The following is a 19,587-nucleotide window of genomic DNA, read 5'->3' as shown; positions in this document are numbered from 1 at the left end:
ATTGCGATTCGCAATTAAGGAATACCTCCCCATTCATTCCTATGGGCCTCGAGGCCCATAGGAATGAATGGGAAGACAATCTCAATTAGAGAATCTCACATTGAGATTGCAATTTCAAGGGTGCCAGGGTGTCAAAAGGACACCCTGTTGCACCCCTGAAATCTGCTTATGGGTACATCTTGCACACACACATGCCCTAAGGGCATGTTTGTGTGTAAAATGGTACTTTGAAAATGGACTTTAGTGCATTTTTCAAAGTTTTTGCAAAATACCATGAAGTTCAACTTCATGGTAATTTGCGGCCCCTATTAGCGAAATCGCTATTTTTTTTACTTTAATGCATTGCATTTAAGGAATCTCAATTTGACATTCCTTAAATGCAAGTAATCGCAATTTTGCGATTTCTTTAATTGCGATTTTTGCATTTGGGATGATGCATCCCAAATGCAAAAATACCGGTCGCAAAGGGGCAAATTCTGAGAATCTGCCACTTTGCGAGCTGTTTTTGGCTTGATGCATCTATGCCTAGATCTTTAATGCACCCATTATGTGGTACTTTCATTTAAAAACAAGCATTTACAATGCAATGGTTTTGCCTTTGTTAAAGTTAGAGCTATTGGCATTGCTCTTGACATTATTTTTATTTATGTTTTTTTTTAACATAAATAAATGGCATTGTCATTTACAATGCCACTAGCTTTATCTCTCGCAAATGACACACACAAACACACACAGAGTCCCCCCACACACACACCCACACACACAGTGCCCCCCACACACACAGCCACACAGAGCCCCCCACACACACAGCCACACAGGGCCCCCCACACACACAGCCACACAAAGCTCTCCACACACACACCCACACAGAGCCTTCCACAGACACCCACACAGCACAAGCAGGCAACAGTGGCACACGGAGGCACAAGCAGGCAACAGGGGCACACGGAGGCACAAGCAGGCAACAGGGGCACACGGAGGCAGAAGCAGGCAACAGGGGCACACGGAAGCACAAGCAGGCAACAGGGGCACGAAAACGGAGGCACAAGCAGGCAACAGGGGCACACGGAGGCACAAGCAGGCAACAGGGGCACACGGAGGCCCAAGCAGGCGACAGGGGCACACAGAGGCACAAGCAGGCGACAGGAGCACAAAAACTGAGGCACAAGCAGGCGACAGGGGCACGAAAACGGAGGCACAAGCAGGCAACAGGGGCACACGGAGGCACAAGCAGGCAACAGGGGCACACGGAGGCACAAGCAGGCAACAGGGGCACATGGAGGCACAAGCAGGCAACAGGGTCACGAAAACAAGCACAAGCAGGCAAAAGAGTCACAAGCAGGAATTGTAATTTAGACCGGGCTGAAGTGGAGAACGGTCCGTAGGGAAGTAGTGCGGCTGGTGCAGTGGTACCAGGCCGAAAGGTGAGAGGGGCTGTCTGCACCCCAGTTTGGACAGTTTCCACTACCTAACAGGGATTGGTGGGAGGGGGGCGTACTTCTTGCTTGCTTTAGGACTGTTACTTCGGGGACGCAGTGCACGCTCTTGTCTGCTGCCACCGGGGCACGACAACAGGCAGGGAGAGGACAGGCTGGGAGAGGGCAGGGAGGGGACAGGCTGGGAGAGGGCAGGGAGGGGACAGGCTGGGAGAGGGCAGGTTGGGAGAGGGCAGGCTGGAAGTGGACAAGCTGGGAGAGGACAGGCTGGGAAAGGTCATGGAGGGGACAGGCTGGGAGAGGGCAGGCTGGAAGAGGACAGGCTGGGAAAGGGCAGGGAGGGGGCAGGCTGGGAGTGGGCAGGCTGGGAGTGGGCATGCTGGGAGTGGGCAGGCTGGGAGATTTGGATAAGAATAAAAGATTTGGTCAAGTTGGGGAGTTTTGCTTTGAAGCTAGTTTTTCTGGTTATAAATAGCTCTATTTCTCCAGTGGATTAATATGTCCTTCTCTGGTACTTTAGCAGCATGAAATGAAAAATGCTTAGTGTTCAACTATTTATTGACCCAATTTGGAACATACAGCTCAATAAATGGAAATATCACATGTTAAAACGTGTTGTTGAGATCAGTTCCCTTCTGCAGTAGATATTTACCTGTATGTCTGATGTGATTTTAAAGATGTTTCAAAGCCTGGGCAGGATGAGTGGGTTTCTTTTAGCTGGGACTTTTGTTACAGGAAGCTTGTCAGTATGCTGTATTCTCTGCATGCTTCAAGTAGGAGTGCTGGAGGTTCATTTTCTGAGGGTAAAGGAACTCAACAGCCAGCAAAGGGATTGTGTCATTCAAAACATCAAGGTGTGTAAAAGCCTACGTTAATTAAATCAATGTCCTCAGAACTGGACTATCGAGACAACAGCTGGTCTTACTTGGCTGACAGGTAGGACAGCTTGGTTGGGTGAAGAGGGGCAGTGGAGTAGCCGGCTGTATATTGCAGGTGTCCGGCGTGCATGGGTGCATTCCTACACTGAGCGGTCAGTCCCACTGGTATTAGGTCGTGTGATCTGCCTGCGACACTCCGATGTGTTCAGCAGGCGCATGCCCCCGCTGAGCTGTCTGCGATGCATCGTTTGGGAATCGCTGTGCTAAAAAGCTTGTTCTTTCGTGGAGTGGGCGTGGGGACAGAGGCGCGGTATGAGGTGATGCTTGTGGGAGAAAGTTCCTGACACTTGCAGAAGAGCGCTTCCAGCTGTGATGACAGAGCCGTGAGGAGGGAGGGAGACCCTGCAATCCTTTCCAGATGTGTGCAGTAGGCAGCGCCAAGCCGTGGAGTAGGCCGCGTACTGCGGCTCCCAGGCTCGCCTGCAGAGACAGCCTGGGCCCGGGGCCAGGCTCGCAGCTGCCTCGCCCCTCCCTACGGGCCTTCTAGCGCTGTCTGTGCCGCCTCGGTCTTCTAGCGCTGTCCGTGCCGCCTCGGTCTTCTAGCGCTGTCCGTGGAGCCTCGGTCCTTCTAGCGGTGTCCGTGCCGCCTCGGTCCTTCTAGCACATTCCTCGCCGCCGTGGCTGCGTGCATTAGCCGGTGCCGTGCATTGCTCCGGTGTCCTGCATGTCTGCAGGCGGGTTTGCAGCCCCGTGCTTGCAGCCTCTCCGGGGCTCCGGTTTTTGCTGTTGTTTTTAAGCCCAAAGGCCGTGTTTTTCCGCTGCAGCGCACTGCAGTGTCTGGCACTCGGGGTTTTCAGCAGTCCTGGCACAATGCCGTAAAATGCTATTTTCTCCTGTGGTACTTCTGATGCATAAGAATAATTTGTTGTGCCTTCTGCTGTTATGTGATGCCTTCTGGGTCTGGTGTGCAGGGCTCGCAGCCCACGCAGTTAATTAACCCTTTGTGGGTTCTCCGTGCAGCGCTCATCGTAGCAAATAAGTTTCGGTGACACAACCTGGCTAACAACCCTGTTTGAATATGGCACGAGGTAAACGGAGGGGGGGGCGGAAAGGCACGGAGAGCGGGAGGGGGGTCGGGAACGGCCACACACTGACAGCGGGAGGGGGAGGGGGGGCGGGAACAGACACATACGGACAAAGCAATAAACAAAAAAACAAAGCACTCACCTGAACATCTTCTGGCAGATCTCTTGCTTCCTGCTCTCCACTCCTCCTCCCGATGACGTGGCGGAGGCTCGGCCGGCTGGGCCAATCCCAGCGCGGCCCTGGCTGGAGGCGGGCGGCTGCTTCCTTCGGCTGGCCGGCCTGAGGAGAGGGAGGGAAACGGGCTGCCACGGAGCGGGAGGGAGGGGCTATCGAGCGACTTTTGTACAATCGTCCCGAGCAGGAAGGCAGGTGCCGGCAATGCCGGACCAGATTCAGGGGCGTTCCCGGCTTTTGGCTGACGTAGCATGACGTCGCCAAAAGCCAAAAATTCTCGGGAACGCCCCCGAATCTGGTCTGGGATTGACGGACAGAGAAGTCTTTCAATGGCTAGCCTCCATTTATGGAGCTAGCCAATGAAAGACGGGGGCGGATTCCCAGCCCCCATACCATACTCATTAGGTTTTTTCCTAGCACATGTGTACTTCGTACGCATGCATCGCTAGTCAAAACCTAAAAAGGCAGATTTCGTATAGAATAGAGCATAGGTCTAGTGCGTAGCAGATTTTGTACATTATTTTTCCATTTCAATGTTCAACACATTTCAAGTTTAACTCTACTTTATAGGGGACAGAGCTGCGTGATACAATCCCATTCTGACATTGTGAATAGAAGGCAGTACTTATTAAACAAAAGTAAGTGCAGAACTTTCTTCATCAAGTAAACCCCCTCTTTCTTGCCACTTTCCAGCTTCTTAAATGTTGGAATATTCGGCACACGTAGGTAGAGTGCATTTTTGCATGTTTGTGTTTACATGTGAAAGCTTACATGTGGGAAGAGAATGCGGCCTAATAGCCACAGCTGCCAACTTTGGAACTAAGGAACTAGGGGACATATTATCAAGCACGGCGTTAACATTATCGCCGCTTTAGCGGCAGAAAACTGCTGCTAAAGCGGCGATAATGGGCTTGATAATACGCCGTAGAGAATTCCCATAGAAGCCCATGTTCACACCAGAACATAGGCTTCTATGAGAATTCACATGGGCGTATTATCAAGCCCAATATCGCCGCTTTAGCGGCAGTTTCCTGCCGCTAATGCAGCAATAATGTTAACGCAGTTTCTTGATAATATGCCCTCTGGTTCGAGTCTTGGCGGCTTAACTTTCTACGATTCTGTGCAAATCACACAAAAAAAACTCCACGTGCCTAAAATATGAAAATGAAAAAATAGTTACGGGAGAGAAGGTCCATGCCAGATTTACACGACAGTAACATAAGATAAATTAACACACAATGAACCTAAATGAAACCATTCACACGGTCAGTGGTTATCCTGGAAATATGAGGTGGGCCCAACACCGCTGGATGGGAAACAACACCTACAACGCAACTTTTACAATGCACTACCTTTACAACGAAACTTTTACAACACAACATCCATTACAACGCATGCCATTACAATGCAAACATTACAACGCATGTCACTACAACGCATACCACTACAACGCATGTCATTACAACGCAGTCATTACAACACATACCATCACAACGCATAGTACCCTTACACTATCCAACACTTGCCCTACTGTTTCACCCTCTGGAGTTAGAATAGTAATTTTTACCCCTACACTATCCAATACTTACCCTACTGTTGCACCCCCTGGAGTTAGAATAGTAATTTTTACCCCTACACTATCCAACACTTACCCTACTGTTGCACCCCCCTGGAGTTAGAATAGTAATTTGTACCCCTACACTATCCAATACTTACCATACATGCAATGTAATGCTATGCATAGTAATGGTATGTGTTGTAAATGTAGTATGCGTTGTAGTGGAATGCGTTGTAAAGGTAGTTTCAAAGAATTTGTTGTAATGGCATGCGTTGTAATGGAATGTGTTGTAATGGATGTTGCGGTGTAAACAATGCGTTGTAAAGGTATGCGTTGTAAAAGTATGCGTTGTAACAACATACATCCCCGCTGGATCTGTGCTGTACACATTGCAAATGGACGAATCTCAAGAAATAACTTTGATATATTTGAACTGCTATTTTTAAAGCAAGCACAAATAGATATTTCAATTAGTGTTGTGATGCATAAATTATTTCTTGATATAACTGCCATTATTACTGTTGTTGTTTGTTAGCTGGTGACATAGTCTGGTAAATAACTTCTCCTGATCTGCACAGGCTGCATATTAAGGCAGATGCTCAGAAGTCAAGCGATCCTCATTTGGAGGGTTTGACCCCGGCCACCATATAGAGATAATGCGAAATGTGTTTCTAAAGCCCCCCCACCCCCCACGCACACAGCCACATTCCAGCGGAAATTGGTGTTTCAACCTAATTTGACTTCAAGTAGCCAGGGCCAGTGACGCCTCTTTAAAAAGCTGGTATTTCTCATCAATAGAAGGCAAAGAAGGGGAAGGGCCTGAGGTTGGGCGGATGAGGGGTTGGGGGAGAACCCTGATGAGATTTAACGCCCCCCCCTTCTTTTGCACTACCCAAGGAAGGAAGTGCCTGATGGCGTGTACTTGAGACTTTTCATAGGGGCCAGAGAAGAATGCGAATCCCTCTCAATAGAGTAGAGTGTCTGCTAGGTGTGTGCAGTTTGTGAGAATGAGGGTGGGGATTTTGAGTGACCCCCCCTCCCCCCCCTACCCCCCCACCACACACACACACAATTCATTTTTCGGTAATGCCTGCAGATCCAGGATACCACAGCCGGGTCTGAGTAGCTCATTTGGTGATGGTTTTGCTTTTTTGCATTCTGGTACTTTTATATTCAGAAAAGCAAAACTTACATGAACACTAGAAGGCAAACAAATTATAAACAAAGGCAGCAGGGTATGTTTACACCTGACACTGCACAACTTTACACATCTGTGCCATAACTGCTCCTTTCCAGGGAACAGTTATTTAGGTTGTCGATACTTTTAGTTGTGTAGCTCACATTTAAAGATCATTCACCTCTAGGCACATTTGGAGGTATTGGGGTTATACTTTCATCGTATAAATAGCGCTGAGGAGATTCTAGGGGCCTTTCGTCTGTCACAGTTAAGTGTCAGCTGCTTGCAAGGTCCATTGGCATGCATAAACCGTGCCCAGGTGGGTGAGAGGAACATGATCCCCATGCTCATACAAGCATCAGCCTCTCTGCTGAGACTCTCAATAACAACAAGATGCCGCTTTTGGGGGAAATAGAATGGGGGTAAAAGTACTCAAAGTTGGGAAGGCTCAAGGTGCATTCGGAACCAGAAAGAGTCCTGTAAAGTAGGAAGAAGCATTGAAGGACACAGTGAACACTTTAATAGCACAACCAACATGTCATCGGTCTCTCTGGGATATAATAAAAGAACACAATGTAAAAGACTGATATCTGGCATGCGCTGACAAGATTATGGGTGCTTTTCCGTGCACTCTTTTGGTTTGAATTCTATGCAGAGTGTTATAAATGAATCAAACAAATGCGGGTAAAAAAGTTCATATATATTGTTAGTTGGGTTGGCGGGATTAAAGTAGGCATGGTATTTGAGTCTGGCCTGTTCCAGAAGGAAGGACTGAGATTTGAATGTCAACTCGCCAATAGGGGGTTCGCTCCGGCAGTTAAGGGAGATCTGAATTTAGACTGCCCAATAAGTACCTGCGCTCTTGCAGTGAAAGGACTGATATTTGAATTTGTGCTGGCCAATAAAGGCTTCCTCTCTGAGTTAAAGGACTGAGCTTTGAATTTGAACTGGCCAAGGAGAGTTTCTGCCCTGTAGTTAAAGGGCTGGGATTTGAATCTGGGCTGGCCAATGAGGACTTCGATTCCCGCACTGGAAAGGCATAGGCCAAGATTTACTAAAGCTTTGCAGTGGTGCAGAGCATCACAAAGCAACACGCTATTTACTACCTAGTGGAAAAGATGTTATGGGATTGAGAGGTGCCCTTTACTCAGCACAATAGAGCTTTGCACCACTGGCACCAAGTGGGCATTACGGGGCGGATCTGTGCAAACACCCACTGTTTTTTACTCGAAGTCCGATCTTCTAATCTAGCCAGACTTAAAGCAGGGGTAAACAAGGGCAAATGAGTACATTTTTTAAAATGACTCAGCAGGTGTGCTGCAGTGCACAGCACACATCCAATGCCTGTGATCCTTCTGAGTTTGTTTAGTTATAGGAATTTGTACTCGAAGGGTATGGTTCGAGTACAAATCCTATGGTAGATGGGCATACTTACTTCTGCACTATGTTGTGAAGCTGTGCCGCAAGGCAGCCTTTTTATAGCCCCAGCCCAAATGATGACCGCATCAGCAGGCTAATCGTAGCATACATGACTCTGCGCTGTGTTTCCTCTTGTACAACTCAGCATAGAAAATTTGGTTGCTACAAGAAGTAGTAAATCTGGGATGTAGGTTTAAATGAGGGCATCTGCAGCATTAGGAGTTTCAGGATCTCTTTGACGCAAATATTGAGCCAGTTGGTGAATGGCGAGCTCAAGACTCGCCTGCGGGATGCCACGTGTTGGAAGCTGCCAAAAACCATGCCCTGTGCTCCATGGTCACTTGGTTGGCTTTGTCAATTCTTTGGGGGTACTTCAGGCAGACAACTAAAGGTCAGCAGATGAAGGCAATGCCCTGTGCCAATTGGCTGAATGCCATTCCCTATGTGTGCTACTTGAAGATGTGCCATATCACTCTCTAAGAGTTGGGCACAGAAAATGGCCAGATACCGTTCCATGGTTCACCAGCATAGGTGTGCCTCCTAGCATGTATGTAGTCACCATAGGGAATGGCTGAAAGCTATGGCGCCTAACTGTGACATACCCTCTCTCTGTCTCTGTACCTAATATCTAAAAATCTTAAGGTCCAAAAGCACATGGTAAGAGATCACTCAGTGTTTTCTTTGTTTGCCTTTTTGTGTCAATTGATCTATTTCATGAATTTTTAAGGTTGTGGTGGCGGACTGGCTTTTTTGTGTGTAGCAGAGGAGTTCCCCGGCTCCCCATATAATGGGAATGACCAGGTTCCAGTAATACACTGGCAAAGGGAGTCTCGGTTGGGCAACCTGGAGCCCTATTGCATACAGGGTGCACTTTCCCTGTTGAGCCACAGTGCACTTTCAAACACGTGCACCGTGCATTTATTTATCATTTATTTATTTTTTACATTTGTATGGCGCACAGCTACCCAAAAAGGGTTTCCCGGCGCTGATGACTCGTCGATGGACAGTAGCAAGAGGTGAAGAGCATTCTACTTATTCCGTGCATAAACGAGGAGAGTGCACCCTACTATGCAGCCGCGGCTGCTGCAGGTAAGAGCTGTGGGGTGGGCTGAGGGAGGGATTTCGAGAGACGACCACAAGGGGAAATTAAATAAATAATTACTTTTGCCTCTTAGTCGTCTCTCGAAATCCCCCCCAGCTGACCCCACCACTCTCACCTGCAGTAGCTACTATGTTGAATGTGCTGCCCTCAGGACAGCCTCGAACCCGTGCTGGGGCCAGTGCATTCAAGTGAAGTACAGAGTGTCTTTGTAGCTGCCGCTTCTTCTTTCACTGTGTTGGTGACACCCTCCAGCACTTTTAAGATGGGGAAGTGATCCTCTTGAGTATATGCACCCACCTTCAAAGGGGTATTTAGGGAGTCCATGTGACCCCCTTGGCCCCCTCCAGAAGCCTGCCATCGGGGGCTCACTTACAATGCTCCTTCTTTTTGGGGTGCACTGTCAGTGTGCCTTCTGACAGCTTATTTGTCTCTGCGCCCACATTCATAATACACCACGGGCGCCGAGATAAAGAGATTCCCTCATTTGCATGAGCCACACCCCCATGTAAATGAGGAAATGCCCTCTTAAGATAACGCTGGCACTACATGTGCGCACCAACGCCTGCAGCCCCTTCTGTAATACAAAAGTGCCCCGGGGGCACCCAAAGCAGGCCCAAATGCCTGTTGCGCCCCCTGAGACACTTCTGTAATACAGCACCTTGTGTAGGAATAGGGATGGATCTGAAGGAATATGTCTATACTGGATTCTGGAGTGTAACAGGACAAATCACTGCAGGAACACTACCTCAATTGCCAATCTACATAGAGATTGTACCATTTGTGTAAAGATATGGATGCAGCAAATGTGTTATATTCCACTAAAAGAACTAACTAAAAGGTGGAAGAGCAGTGACATTTGGTGACTTTTGCATGACATGTGCACGTTTTTAAAGTTGTGGCTAGGGCATATTGCTGTAAAATGACACCAAAAAGGTGGACTAACAATTGGAAGAACGATCAAAGTTGACAACAGTGGCACGTATACATTCTTTAAATGCCAGACAGGGAAGAGAAGCTCTCTCAACCTTATCTGTGTCAGGCATAGACATCCAACCCTTAGGTGAGCTGATGTATGCACACACCTGACCATCCATCAAGCTGCTGATTGGTGCCTCCTTCTCAGTTCTGTGGTGGTTGTGCTTTTTAGACTCTTCATAACTCTACTTATACTTTTAATGATTGCTTTCTAGATACTTTGTTAGTCCGTGGTGCTTAGCTGTACAGTGCTCTGACAACCTAATGGATCAATCAACCAATCAAAGCATTTATATAGCGCACTACTCACCCGGAGGGTCTCAAGGCGCTAGGGGAGGGGGGGTCCGCTACTGCTCGAACAGCCAGGTCTTGAGCTGCTTCCTGAAGGCAAGGTGGTCCTGGGCCAGGCGGAGGTGGGTCGGGAGGGAGTTCCAAGTCTTGGTGGCCAGGCAGGAGAATGACCTTCCTCCTGTTGTGGCTCTTCGGATGCGGGGGACGGCGGCGAGGGCGTGGCCGGTCGATCAAAGCTGGCGTGTGGGAGCGTAGAAGTTGAGGGGGCTGTTGAGGTATCCTGGGCCTTGGTTGTGTAGGGCTTTGTGTGCGTGGGTGAGGAGGCGGAAGGTAATTCTCTTGTTGACCGGGATCGGATGGTCGAGATATGAAACTGAAGAAATAAATAGATACGTATGATATCCTTCCTATAGAAAACACATAAGACTTACTTTCAGATGTGTAGGTGAACTGGCCTTTAAACAAAACCAAATTCCCAACAGGAGAGTCCTTCTGAAATAGCTGGAGGACTGGGTCTGGGTCTGAATGAGCCGCAACAGTCCCTTCTGCTGGAGGAGTAGAGGTGTTGATGACACTTCTGATGAAACCAGTCGAAGAAAGCATCCATGAAGGAACGACAACCGCTCTACCTGTGCTGCCATTAAAGCCAGGCGCGGACAGGCATCTAGAAAACAATGAATGCATTTGAAAAGATGTCTAAGCAGCCTGATCCAGCCCAGGTCTGTGTGTGCATGTATTGGATCTTCAAATCCAGCGAGAAAGATGAACAGTCAGCAAAGTGGAACACAGCCCCAGTTCATGTAGTCTGTTCAGAGAGGCTGGAAAAGTACTGGATACATGACGTCATCCCGTTGTGTTACTGGGCTAACAAAACATACTGCCAATTTCTGATTTCTGGTTTGCAGTGCATACTGATCTGCTTAATTAAACAACCAGTTTGCGTTCGTGAAACACATGGGCGTGATAAGCATTTCTACATGTATGTAAAAGGCTGTGTCGATTCGGTGTGGTGAATTGAGCACTTTACTACACACATACGCAGCAGCGCTGTTGTTTTTCCTGCTAAGGGTTCCAGATGTCCTTGCCAGAGCATGCAGAGCCTATATGTAAGTGTTTCCAGGTATCCTTGCCCACGAGGTGAGGGTGGTTGCCAGGGCACAAGACCTATAAAAAGAAGTGGGGGGACTGACAATATGCACATTACCTCATGACATCACGTGCTGAACGTGTCCCGGTGTCTGAAAATTACACCGGGACACGTTAAGCATATTTCTGTGGGGCCCAGGTTCTTGGCAGGGCGGACGGCGTCCACCCTGTGTAAAGAGTGGGGGGACGCGGTGTGCTTGTGTGTACCCCCGACCTGGGCCCTGGTGGTTACACTGGCTTGATCACTGCGCTTTTGCTTATCCTTCTCCTGTTTCAGAAGATGCAGAAGTACATTTGCTTTCCCGCCACCCCCAAAGTAATAATATTATCTTCTGTTTCCTTTCGCCTTCTCAGGTCCACACCTTCCGGGCTCCACACTGGTGCAAGTGCTGTGCCAACATCATCTGGGGAAAGATGGCTCAGGGACAGAAGTGTGCAGGTGAGTCAAATACGAGGGTAAAGGCCATGCTTCCGTTCTCCACGCCAAGGGCTACTCTGACCCGAGAAGCACTACATTACTTCTTCCCATACTCTGCCTCGTCCAACTCAACCTCTCCTCTAAAAGATACCGCACTACATTCCCTTTATGAAGTGTCTGAAATGCCCTGCATCAGTCCTTCGTCCATTGCTACCCTCAAACAGAATTGATTACATCACTTCCCCTCCACAGCCTGGGAGTTCTTGCATACCACCCACCCACCCCACATTCCACTTCCACATACAGCCAAAGTACAGCTCTACTTCCCGTTCCTGCCTTGCTTCAGAGGCCTCCATGCCTTACAATCTGATAGGGCAGTGCGACTGGTGCGGCCGCACTTGGCGCTGACCTGTGTAGGGGGCACTGACCTCAAGGGGGGCGCTGTGTTAAGCAATAACTTATGATTGGAGAGATGAGGGGCACTTTTGTCTGTTGGTAGCGACAGAATTAGAGGAGGCAGTCATATAGTGTGGGGGCACCACAAATTATTGCTGCACCAGCACTAAAGCCAGCCCTGCCCAGCAGAGACATTGCGTCAGTTCCCATTCCATCACCACTTCCCTGCTCAGACCCTCTCCTCGCCCCCCCTTCTGCACTCAGCGAATTATAAGGTGACCTCATAGCCTGTTCCAGTAACTCATTTATGCCACATCCTCGCACCTGAGCCAGGGCTCGGGGGGGAGGGGAGATCCACTCTGTTGATACAGCTAAGTAGGGTAATTGCAATTCCCATCACAACAACTGCTCGGGAGAAGGAGCAGCTGCCCCCACACTGGCGTCTGGAGACCAGGAACAGGAAGTGATATAGCTGCTCTTGTACATCCGTCGCCTGTGGCAGCAGTGCGGGTCTTCTGGGAGCTTAGGATCTGGCGCTTAATGCCATAGCTCATAGCAGGCCCCAGCAGTGGCGCCAGCAAAGGGGGATTTTTATTTTCAGTTCCAGGGACCTTCCTTAGAGACATTGCTTAATTCAAATGTAATAACTGCATCTTCAACTATGAGAAAATCTTGTTTTGCATGTATTGCTGTACATCACACATTACTATAATATTATTAATGTTCTTTTGTTGTTGTTGCTGTTATAATAATCATATCAGCAACATCAAATCTTAAAAATATTAGCAACAACAATTGCTATGGAAAAAAGAATAACTTGGTTTGTGTTATGATGTATTGTATTGTATTGTAATTGCATTTATCAGGCTATAGCTGGTTCTGTGACTGTTGCCATGGTGCCCAGGAGTTCGATTCACTTATGTAGCTGGTCACGAATAAACTAGACTTCATCACAGAGTGGTGTCATGTAATGTACTTCACTTTGGTTCAAAATTAATTGTACACTAGTCTTGCACAAAATGATAAGTTTCTTTTTCCTGGAGTATGGACCAAGTACTGACTGATTTCTTGATTAGTGTCCTTCTGCTCTGCTTGCACTCGGATTGTGATACTTTTGTTGTGTGTGTATTTTTTGTTATTATATTCTCTTTGTTCTTTTTACATGGTCCTACGCTACTGTAGCTCGTTTATTTTAGCTGCTTTTATGAACCCTCGTTTATGCTTTGTGGACTTGGACCGCTTCCCTCGCTCATTGTTAGCTTTCCAGATTTTCACAACTTCACTTTCCAGTAGGCTGCATTTTTCCGTCTAGCATTCTCCGAGCCGCATAACAACACAACACAATTTATTGCAAATGAATAAAGTTGCATGTTTTCAGCATTCACTATGGGTGTGCTTGCTTATGACTCATCCTCATTTTGATCACATTTCATGCAATGTTGCCTTCTATCAAAATTTGGGAAAGTCAATGTAAGTTACATTTTTTTAAATTGTACCAGCTGATGATATTGGTACTTGTCTACATGTTTATGCAGTTCATACGTTGTACATCTCAATAACACGCTATACCATACTCATACCATAATTTGGCCTGAACGGAGCTTGCAGAGTTTTAGGCAGTGGAATTGCACGCAGTTGCTGACAAACTCCGTCGAATTCCGCGGAGTTGCTGACAAACTCCGTCGAATTCCGCGGAGTTGCTGACAAACTCTGTCGAATTCCGCTGAGTTCTGCGAGCGGGCGAATTATTGCTCGGCCGACAGTCACCCCTAATTACAATCATGATTCAGGCGTAATGATGTGAAAATGCCTTGTTAGTCCGCCACAAAGCACATATTGTTACACATATCAATGCTCCTTCTCTTGCTCTGAGTACAATATAGTGCCAAGCGTGTTTTTTCTTTTAAATGTTCAGGGCGGGGCGCTGTTGTTTTTCCTCCATCCTGTTTTGTGGTAAAACACCACTGCCTTCCACTATTCAGGTGTCGGGGGCCAACCGCGGCCACAATGAAAACATCAAAATCATTTTGCTAAGGTTTTTCAATCATTGGTGCCAGAAGGCGCGTTAATTAGAAGGCTGGCAGCCTTTGCGGCGCTGCAATCAGGGCTTCGTTAAAGAAGCCTTGTAAATTTCTGGAGTGCCGGCGAAAAATCAGACACTACCACTTACCTATAAACAAACAGCAAACATCTTATCTTGGGCAGATGGCTACACCGTTGGCGAACTTTGCACAAACCCAGCACCTCTGTTACAGCCCAATGCACACTTACCTTCCACTACACCCACCAATGGCAGCAGCTGGAACACCATCCATGACAAGGCCATCGTGTGGCGGGCTGGCCAGAGCAGGCACTTAAAGACGGGGGGCAGTCCAGAGGTCCATGGTGACCCGACCGCAGTAAAAGAAAGGCGGGTGAGGGCAGCTACTTCCAAGTGAGCCTATGCAGAAAGAGGGACCAAGAGGAGCCCAGGTTGAGGACGAGCTCACCCGGGAGGCAGGGTCAAGAGTGGGCAGTCAGGTGCAAGTTGGAAACCACAAGCAAACACAGGTCTGCTTCAGTCCCTTGAAAACTGTAAAAGGGATCTAACAGACAGACTATCCCTGGAAGAAGCAGACAGGAGCAAGGTTTGACCAAAGGGAAACCAGATCCCCATGCCAAATGATCTCCTCCAACTCTCTGTCATGCAGAAGAAAGCCATGATTTCAGAAAAAATGCCTCTCAGGTTTAATGACCTGCTGCAGAGCAATGTCTCGCGTTGCTGTCAGGAACTGTACATCCGGTCTGGGGCCACACGTCTACATCGAAAGCAACAGCACTCCCCTCCTTGCTCGCAGCTACTGAGTGCTGATCAGCAAAGTTGAACAGTCAAGTGGGCGGTAAATAACTGCTGACATTGTGCTCTTGTGTGGCACTGGTGTTTGGTGGAGACAGCAGTTGTCGGATGAGCGGCGAGCGCCGGTAAACTCAGGCACATGGCATAGGCAGAGTTTTTGCCAAACTCCGCGCTCAGCGGAGCGCAGAGTGACAAAAACTCTGTGAACACCCCTAACCATAATACACTATAAAGTAACAGTCCATGACATACCACACCATACCATAGTATACAATAATATAACCTACCATTTATTACAAACAAACTATACCATACTATGCAATAACAGGATGTACCATACCAATCAATACAGACATTCCATACCATATTATACGATACTATACAGTAACAGGCCATAACATAACATACAAAACAGCCAATACTATAAAATATTATAAAATGACAGGCCATACCATACCATACAATACAGTGACACTCCATACTACACTATACCATACTATACAATATCAGGCTATAACATAACAATAACAGTGCATAATATACCATGCTATAAAATGACAGCCATACCATAAAATCTAGGTCGTACCATTTAGATATCATACTATCCAATTAGGTCACCCTCACCTAATTTTACCCCTGCCCCCATTGAATACTCAAGTCACCCTCACTTCCCTTCACCTCTATTCACCCTGAACCCTCAAGCCACCCTTGACTTTCTTGAACTCTACCCACCGCTTAGCCCTCAAGCCACACTCACCTCTCTTTACCTCTACCCAACTCTAAACCCTCAAGTCAATTTCATCTCCCTTTACCTCTACCCATCCCTGAACCCTCAAGCGAACCCTCAAGCCACCTTCACCTCCCTTTACCTCTATCCACCCCGAACCCTCAAGTTACCCTCACTTAACTTTTCATCTACCCACTCCTGAACCCTAAAGTCACTCTCACCTCCACTTCTTCCCACCCCTGAGCCCTCAAGTCATCCTCACTTCCCCTTTCCTCTACCTACAACTGAACCCTCAGGTCACCCTCATCTCCCTTTACCTCTACCTACTCCTAAACCCTCAAGTAACCTTCACCTCACTGTTCCTCTAATCACTCCTGAGCTTTAAAGTCACTCTCACCTCCACGTATTAGTACCCACCCCATAGCCCTCAAATCACCCTAACCTCCCTTAACCTCTACCCACCCCAGAACCCGCGAGTCACCCTCACATCCCTTTACCTCTACCCACCCCTGAATGCTCATGTCCCCCTCACCTCTTTTACCTCTACCCACCTCCGAACCCTCAAGTCACTCTCACATCCCTTTACCTTTTCCTTTACCCACCCCTGATCACTAAAGTCTACCTTACCTCCCCCATCCTTAAACCCTAAAATCCCCTTTTAAAAATAAAATAAAAAGTATGTTATTTGAAAAAATATTTACCTGCGGGGTAAAGATTGTGTGGTAAATGTCAAGCGGGGTACAGGTTGTTTCCCCGCAGGTAGAACAAAAATGGTTTGGGGGCACTGTTGGTTGTTTTATGCCCATCAATATGCTTCGCGGGCACCTATGCCTCTTCATCAGTTTGCAATTTCTTCCCCAGCTCCTTCCTCCTACACCCTATAGTTTAGGCCTCACCTGAGACAGTTCATGTGCTGTACTTAGGAGGTTAGAGCCCGCCTATTACTTAAAATTGGTTGGCTTCATAGTCATTCTCATTCAGGCCCGGCTTTAGCACTGTTGGTGCCCGGTGCAGCAATCATTTTTGGCACTCCCCCTCATGACCTCCTTCTCAAATTCCCCCATGACCACCGGGCAAAAGGGCCCCTCATATCCCCATAGCCTCTCTCTCATATACATTTAATTAGTTTTAGAGCACTGGTAAAGGCTTACTTTACTAATAAGAATGTATATCTCCCCAAACAAACCATTTTCAGTATTATTAGGAATATATCATGAAAGACAGGGGAAAGAACATAAGGTCCTAGCGTATTTGATGCAGTTTGCATGCAGCTCTTTGATTGTCGTTTGTGACAGACCCTGTTCTGTATTAGAGTTGTGTCTTATGAACTGGGGTGGCAAAAGGATCCCTGTGACAAAAGCAGTAATCAACTTAGCTATCCACATAAAACACATATGTGATCTGCACAGTATGAGTTCTTTGCAGCAGGCATATTAACCCTTAACGCTACTTTATGGAAAGTGAAAACTGCCCCGACAAAACTCCGATCTCTCTCTAGCAGGAACATTATTCACAAGAATTATCTTGACTTTTTTAATTCTGTCTGAAAACTGGGCGGCAAAAGGAGCTCTGCCGCATGTCTTTTTAAATCATAGGTTCTTGCTAAACACAGCGCCCCCGAGGGTAGCACCCACCTCCCCAGGTCAGCGCCCAATGCAGCCGCCCCAGTCGCACTGCTCTAAAGTCGGTCCTGCTCTTATTGACTTGCTTCTCTTTGGTCTGCAAGTGCTGTCTTTATTTCCTCTTCATGTGTTTGCCACTACCCCGGAGCATGGCCCAAATACTGCTTCCCTTGCCCAGTGTCCTTACACTGCTCGCTGCTTTCAGAGGTACTTTTTCCTTATACTTGCACCCCTTTCTCCCTCCCCACTCCTGCATTGTTGCTTGCCTCGCCTCCCACTCTTCTTCTGTGTTGTTGCTTGTCTGTTCTGCACCTCCCCCATTGTTGCTTGCCCAGTCCATTTCCACCCTCTCTGTTTGTTGCTAGCCCCCTCCTGCCACACCAGAAAAAAACACACCCAAAAGTCACACCAGCGAGTGTCTAGATGCTACAAAGATACAAACGACATTGCGCTCCCTACTCTACATGGTCTTTTTGGTTCGGTCTTCATGCAGGACCAAAACTAAAAACCAGCTTGGACATAAGATTATGATTTTTTTTGGGTGAAAACAGAGAATAATCCCATACTAAGAAAATGGACCACTGCCCCTCACGGTGAGCACTTGTGTTGAAGGTTAGCGTTGAAGTTCCGTCAATTGGTTTAATTGAAAATTAACAAAGCTAGTGGTTAAAATGCAGCCTACATGTGCAGCTTGCTGTGGTGAGATCAAAACAAAAAAGGAACTTGCGCTAACACATTAATGCTAGTTTATGGAGACCTATTGATATCAGTATTGTTATCAGAGAAACATTAATCTTCCCTTCTCACAGCCAAAAAAGAATTTAGATTTTCTAAAAAGACACCATCTTCTACTGCAATATACAGTAAAATTCATTTTACACAAAAGATTCCTTTCCAGCAGTGAAGGATGACTCAGAAAAAATATATGTTCATCCATAATCCACACGCAAGAAAATAGACACAGGATTAGTAAGAGTTTTCATGGTCAATTGATTAGTGCCAGTATCAATAAGGCATGAAGTCGACTTTCTATTGGTGACGTACCCTACATATGGCATTTCTGGCTCATAGGGATTGAAATGGGGTCAGAGGAGTTTACTGTCCTGGGACTGTGCTAAAATGCTGTGTACCTGTTAGGAGGCAAAGGAGGAAAACTGGGCTGTTTGTGTAGGTCATGCGTGCTTTGCGCTTAACTCAGGTAATCTTACTTTCAATGTAGTAAGTAGCTGGCCAATTTTGAAACAGAAGGCATTACCAAGTGGAACAAATTCTCCCCTCACCTAAGTTTGTCCCTTTCTGCCCTCTCCCCTCTCCTCCTTTTGGCCCCTCTCTCTGACCATTTGTTGGAAAGATTGCATTTGTAAATACATCAATTTAGTTTCAGCAGATTCTTTCTCACTTCCTTGAACAACCATACTATGAGGAGTCACTAGAACAAACAGGCAAATGTCTATTTTGCCAACCCACTCAGACCCTACTCAGCTGCTCTTGCACCTTTGGTAACAGCCTGTGACCTAAAGATACCACCTACTGCTTTGTGAAACGTTTTAGCAGTGATTACAATACCAGAATAGTGGTCATTTAAATCCTTCAGTTGATCTAGGAAATCAGTTGGAGACACTGAGGGTTAGGCTCAGGAGAACTGAGCCTTTATTAGAAGAGGGGGTACCAGGAAGCCTGCTTATCTCATGATTACGTAGGATGAGCTTCTATTTTTTGTATATCACGAATTACTAATATTTTTTAAATTATTGTTTTTTGGTTTGTAATATAGGTATCCCCATGTTTGCACATTCAGAAAATTCTATATACCAATTCCATTTAAATTTTCTTATTCAGATTTTTCCATGTGATCCTATTCTATTTCTACCACTTCTCAGTTTCAAAAATTACATTGAATTAATGTCTCTGTGTCTAGCTAGTTTAGGAATTTCTCGTTTTTTCATGCATTGAATTCCTTATCTATTCTACTGATTTCTCTATATCACTAGGGGCCAGATGTAGGTAAATGCATGTTTGCGATTCCTTAATAGCGATTTTTAGGGAATCTCTATTAAGGAAACACAAAATGTCATGTAGGTAGGAATCACAATATTTTTTGAGATTCCTTAATATTCCTTAATTGTGAATCGCCATTTGTGATGTGGCACACATACATGCCCTAAGGGCATGAATTTGTGCCATGTGGCACTTAAAAAAAAAGTTTAAAAAAGTGCTTTTTTAAAGGAAATCGCTAATTACCACCAACTTGAAGTTGGTGGTAATTAGCGAATCCTTAAGACTAAAGTGCACCTTCTTTTGTGCTACTTACATTGCATTTAAGGAATCGCAATTTGCGATTCCTTA

At 46.7% G+C, this 19,587-nt stretch overlaps 1 protein-coding gene across 1 annotated transcript in view; it reads left to right on the top strand.

Annotated features, from left to right (window-relative positions):
• The window catches only part of LOC147748985 (N-chimaerin-like), a 92,201-nt gene that overhangs the window by 27,851 nt on the left and 44,763 nt on the right, over nucleotides 1-19,587 (top strand). Inside the window, exon 2 of the mRNA XM_086936511.1 lies at nucleotides 11,597-11,681. Coding sequence (XP_086792637.1) covers nucleotides 11,597-11,681 — 85 coding nt within the window. The remainder of the gene's footprint in view (nucleotides 1-11,596; nucleotides 11,682-19,587) is intronic.

Source organism: Lissotriton vulgaris, chromosome 1_1 (genome assembly GCF_964263255.1).
Source record: "Lissotriton vulgaris chromosome 1_1, aLisVul1.2, whole genome shotgun sequence".
In the NCBI taxonomy this organism is placed as follows: domain Eukaryota; kingdom Metazoa; phylum Chordata; class Amphibia; order Caudata; family Salamandridae; genus Lissotriton; species Lissotriton vulgaris.
Note: the sequence above shows the minus strand (reverse complement) of the source record. Positions and strands in the feature narration are given on the sequence as shown.